The sequence below is a fragment of the Patella vulgata genome, chromosome 3 (assembly GCF_932274485.2).
Source record: "Patella vulgata chromosome 3, xgPatVulg1.2, whole genome shotgun sequence".
In the NCBI taxonomy this organism is placed as follows: Eukaryota; Metazoa; Mollusca; class Gastropoda; family Patellidae; genus Patella; species Patella vulgata.
The window spans coordinates 76,415,023-76,418,171 of NC_065881.2; the positions used below are offsets into that span (position 1 = coordinate 76,415,023).

Consider the following 3,149-nt stretch of genomic DNA (forward strand, 5'->3'; position numbering starts at 1 on the left):
TCTTAAGTTTGGTGATCAGCTCGCCCGAGCGATACCTATCTCGTTAGAAAGTTTTGGAAACTCGTTTATTAAAGATGCATTATGGGGGAACTAGCATTCTCACTATAATAGTTAAAAACTAGATAATGTAAAGGGGATTTGCTGAAAATTTCAGTCAAATTGATCCACTCTGAACCGAGAATTTAGCGATTGAATTTTCAGCCTAACCTCGATCATCATTAGTAAAGTCGGTACGATACAAACATAGTCTCGATTAGCCATTTCATGATTTAATCATGAATGAATGTTGAGCAGCAAATCGGATATCCTAATCCAGTAAATATCGCAGGCTAGCGATGACATCGTGAGTTGATTATGGCCTGGATAAGTTAATTAATGCCTAATTAATAATTTACATAACATTTCAGGTCTAAAGAAAGACCTGCACTAGGCAGATTTAGCGCATGCATAATGTATGTTTAAAAGTACAGTTTTAACTATTAATCGGATTTATCTTCATTAGTTCTGGAATTAGCTACAGCCCTGGAAAACAGAACTACGACAGCTTTATCTGTTTTACATGTTAATTGCAGTTCTTTTTAATCTAAAGAAAATGATGAGTAAATCTAAGGTGAGTACAAAATCAAATTTCTGTTTCTTTTTTGGAACCCATTTAGGTCCCGTGTTAGATTCCTGCGTTGGCCGGTAAATTTGTCAGTGGTACAAAACGGGAGGCCTGGCAAAGGAAAACGTATAGTCGTTTGGATGGGAGAAAAAAACACCGAGGTCCCACGTACACATTGGCATGCACGTAAAAGAAACCTTGGCAGTTCCAATTCGATGTAAGAGTAGGCCGGATAAAATGTCTCTCACGGCGCACTGTATGGCTTATGCCGTCTTCACTAAAGGGACAATAACACTCTTGCTGGCTTGACAGCCCCAGAAAATAAATAATAGCCTTATTCTAAGTACTAGATGTTTAAGTGGCTTACTGTTGTGTAAATTATCCTTTACATCCTATTTTACTTGTCCAGAGGGTTCGAAAATATTTTAAATCCAAGTCACATTTGAAAAGGTTTTCGTTACGTTAGGCTTTTCAAACCATTTAGTTGAATTTTTCCAATTTTTTAAATTAGGTGTGTTGAGATGAAATTTGTATCACCAATTAATTGTAATATTGTAATATAGTCAAATTTGTTGACCAGAATAAAGATTGGGACATATTATTCAGTTACAACAAGAGTGGTATTGAGCCTTTAACCCAGTCGGAGCAGAACAGTAGGACATTGACACTGCGAAGGTCCCGTCTACACATTGACGCGCAGGTAAAAGACGCATTGCCAGTTGGAATTCAATATAAGAGCAGGCCTTAGTACCGCTGGTCGGGCAAAATATCCGTCACAACACACTCTGTGCTGTATGTTGAACAGCAGGACATTAAACCCAATTTCATGTCAGTTAACATGAGAAAGTATGACTGATGGTCTCACGCACTGACGTAGCACACTATGATTAAAACACAGATCATCTTTTTTTATAAGCCAAAATTTCGTTTTACTTGTCATGTGGTAGAGGCCATCAAAAATTAAAAAAAAAAGGAAACGAAATATAGATCTGTTTATTAATCAGATCGACTACTAGGAATGATTTCAAATTGTTGGTTGTCTTGGGGTAATTCTAACATGAATGTCGTCTTTCTGTTTTTCAGTTAAAGATCGGAATCCTTTCAATTATGTCTCTCGTCATACTTTACGGGTTCTATTATGGAACATTATTTGCTAGAGAGCCAAGGTTGTCCGTTTTGAGATTAAAGGATAAATACTTTGTTTATTCCTGTAGACGAGGAATGACTTGCGGAGGATGGGGAGATAGACAGAAGGGTATCATAGCTGTATATTTGATGGCCAATGCCACAAACAGTAAATTCCGGATTCAAATAGAAAAACCATGTGATTTTACTTCAGAAATTCAACCTGAATCTTTTAACTGGATCTTAAACAAGGATGAGTTTATAAACAGATCAAGTGAAAGAAGACACATTTTAGACAGACAGGGAAGGGCATTAAGAGTCAACTTAACAAAAGACAGTATAACAGAACATTTTCCACAAGACGTTTCGTACCTGAAGATTAATAGTGAATTTAGCCATTATATCCGACTGAATAAATTATACAGCCAAAATCTCGCCTGGCTGAAACACTTGAATATGGCAGAAACCTTTGCTACAATATGGCGTGATATTATGACGTTTTCTCCAGAATTACAAAAACGGTACCAGCAGTTTGTGGCTACACGAGTGGCTGGTAAGAAATTAGTTTGTGCCCAAATACGAATAGGCCCAGATCCGAATAATGCTGATTTTCACGGTGAATTCCGCGTGATGACTCTCGCCCAGACTGCCCAGGTATGGAAGCTATTCTTGAAATATAATGACCCAGAGAAATACAAAATATTTCTGACTACTGATAACCAGGAAGTCCGATTAAAGGCTAAAAAACTTTTCGATGGGATGTTCATAGAAAGCGATGGTCCTATTGGGCATGTTGATAAAGGACCAGAAACGGACAAGACGTGCGACGCGTTCAAGAAGGTGATTTTGGATCAACATATTTTAAGTACGGGTGATGTGCTGGTAACTAGCTGGAGTGGTATAGGGCGACATGCTGCTTATGTACGAGGAAAAGAGAGTGGTCTATACTGTTTTTTTGAAGGACAGAGATCTAAGTCCGTGTAACTTTAATAGTAGTTTGTTTCAGCCGGGTAGATGGTAATCAAAATAATACATTTAAATTATATTCTGGGACACCGTGAATAGGTTTATAGATGAATAGGTTTATAAATTATATTCTAGGACACGGGAATAGGTTTATAAATTATATTCTAGGACACGACGAATAGGTTTATAAATTATATTCTAGGACACGGGAAATAGGTTTATAAATTATAATCTAGGACACGGGAAATAGTTTTATAAATTATGTTCTGGGACACGGTGAATCTATATAGATAAAATCAAAGTGTGTATGTATGCATCTGTACGATTAAGCAGTGGACACATTAGCCGAATCGTTCGGCCGATCCAATCGGCGCCGAATTTTATTCGGCCGAATGGGTGGACGCACTAGCCGAATGCTTCGCCCGATTCAACCTGTCGATTGCATCACCTTTCA

At 37.7% G+C, this 3,149-nt stretch overlaps 1 protein-coding gene across 1 annotated transcript; it reads left to right on the forward strand.

The window, feature by feature from the left end:
- The first annotated feature begins 592 nt into the window (after nucleotides 1-592).
- On the forward strand, nucleotides 593-2,713 carry LOC130012122 (uncharacterized). The gene is made up of 4 exons (XM_056099326.1): nucleotides 593-610; nucleotides 1,793-1,898; nucleotides 2,238-2,345; nucleotides 2,532-2,713. Exons 1-4 carry the CDS (start codon nucleotides 593-595, stop codon nucleotides 2,711-2,713), a joined length of 414 nt encoding a protein of 137 aa, XP_055955301.1.
- The last annotated feature ends 436 nt before the right edge of the window (nucleotides 2,714-3,149 follow it).

Bases quoted from the DNA above. Each gene is read 5' to 3' on its own strand.
- LOC130012122 (XM_056099326.1), top strand. The intron at 1,899-2,237 runs GTAAATTCCGGA...CGTTTTCTCCAG, and splicing joins GATGGCCAATGCCACAAACA to AATTACAAAAACGGTACCAG. The intron at 2,346-2,531 runs GTGAATTCCGCG...ATGTTGATAAAG, and splicing joins GAATAATGCTGATTTTCACG to GACCAGAAACGGACAAGACG.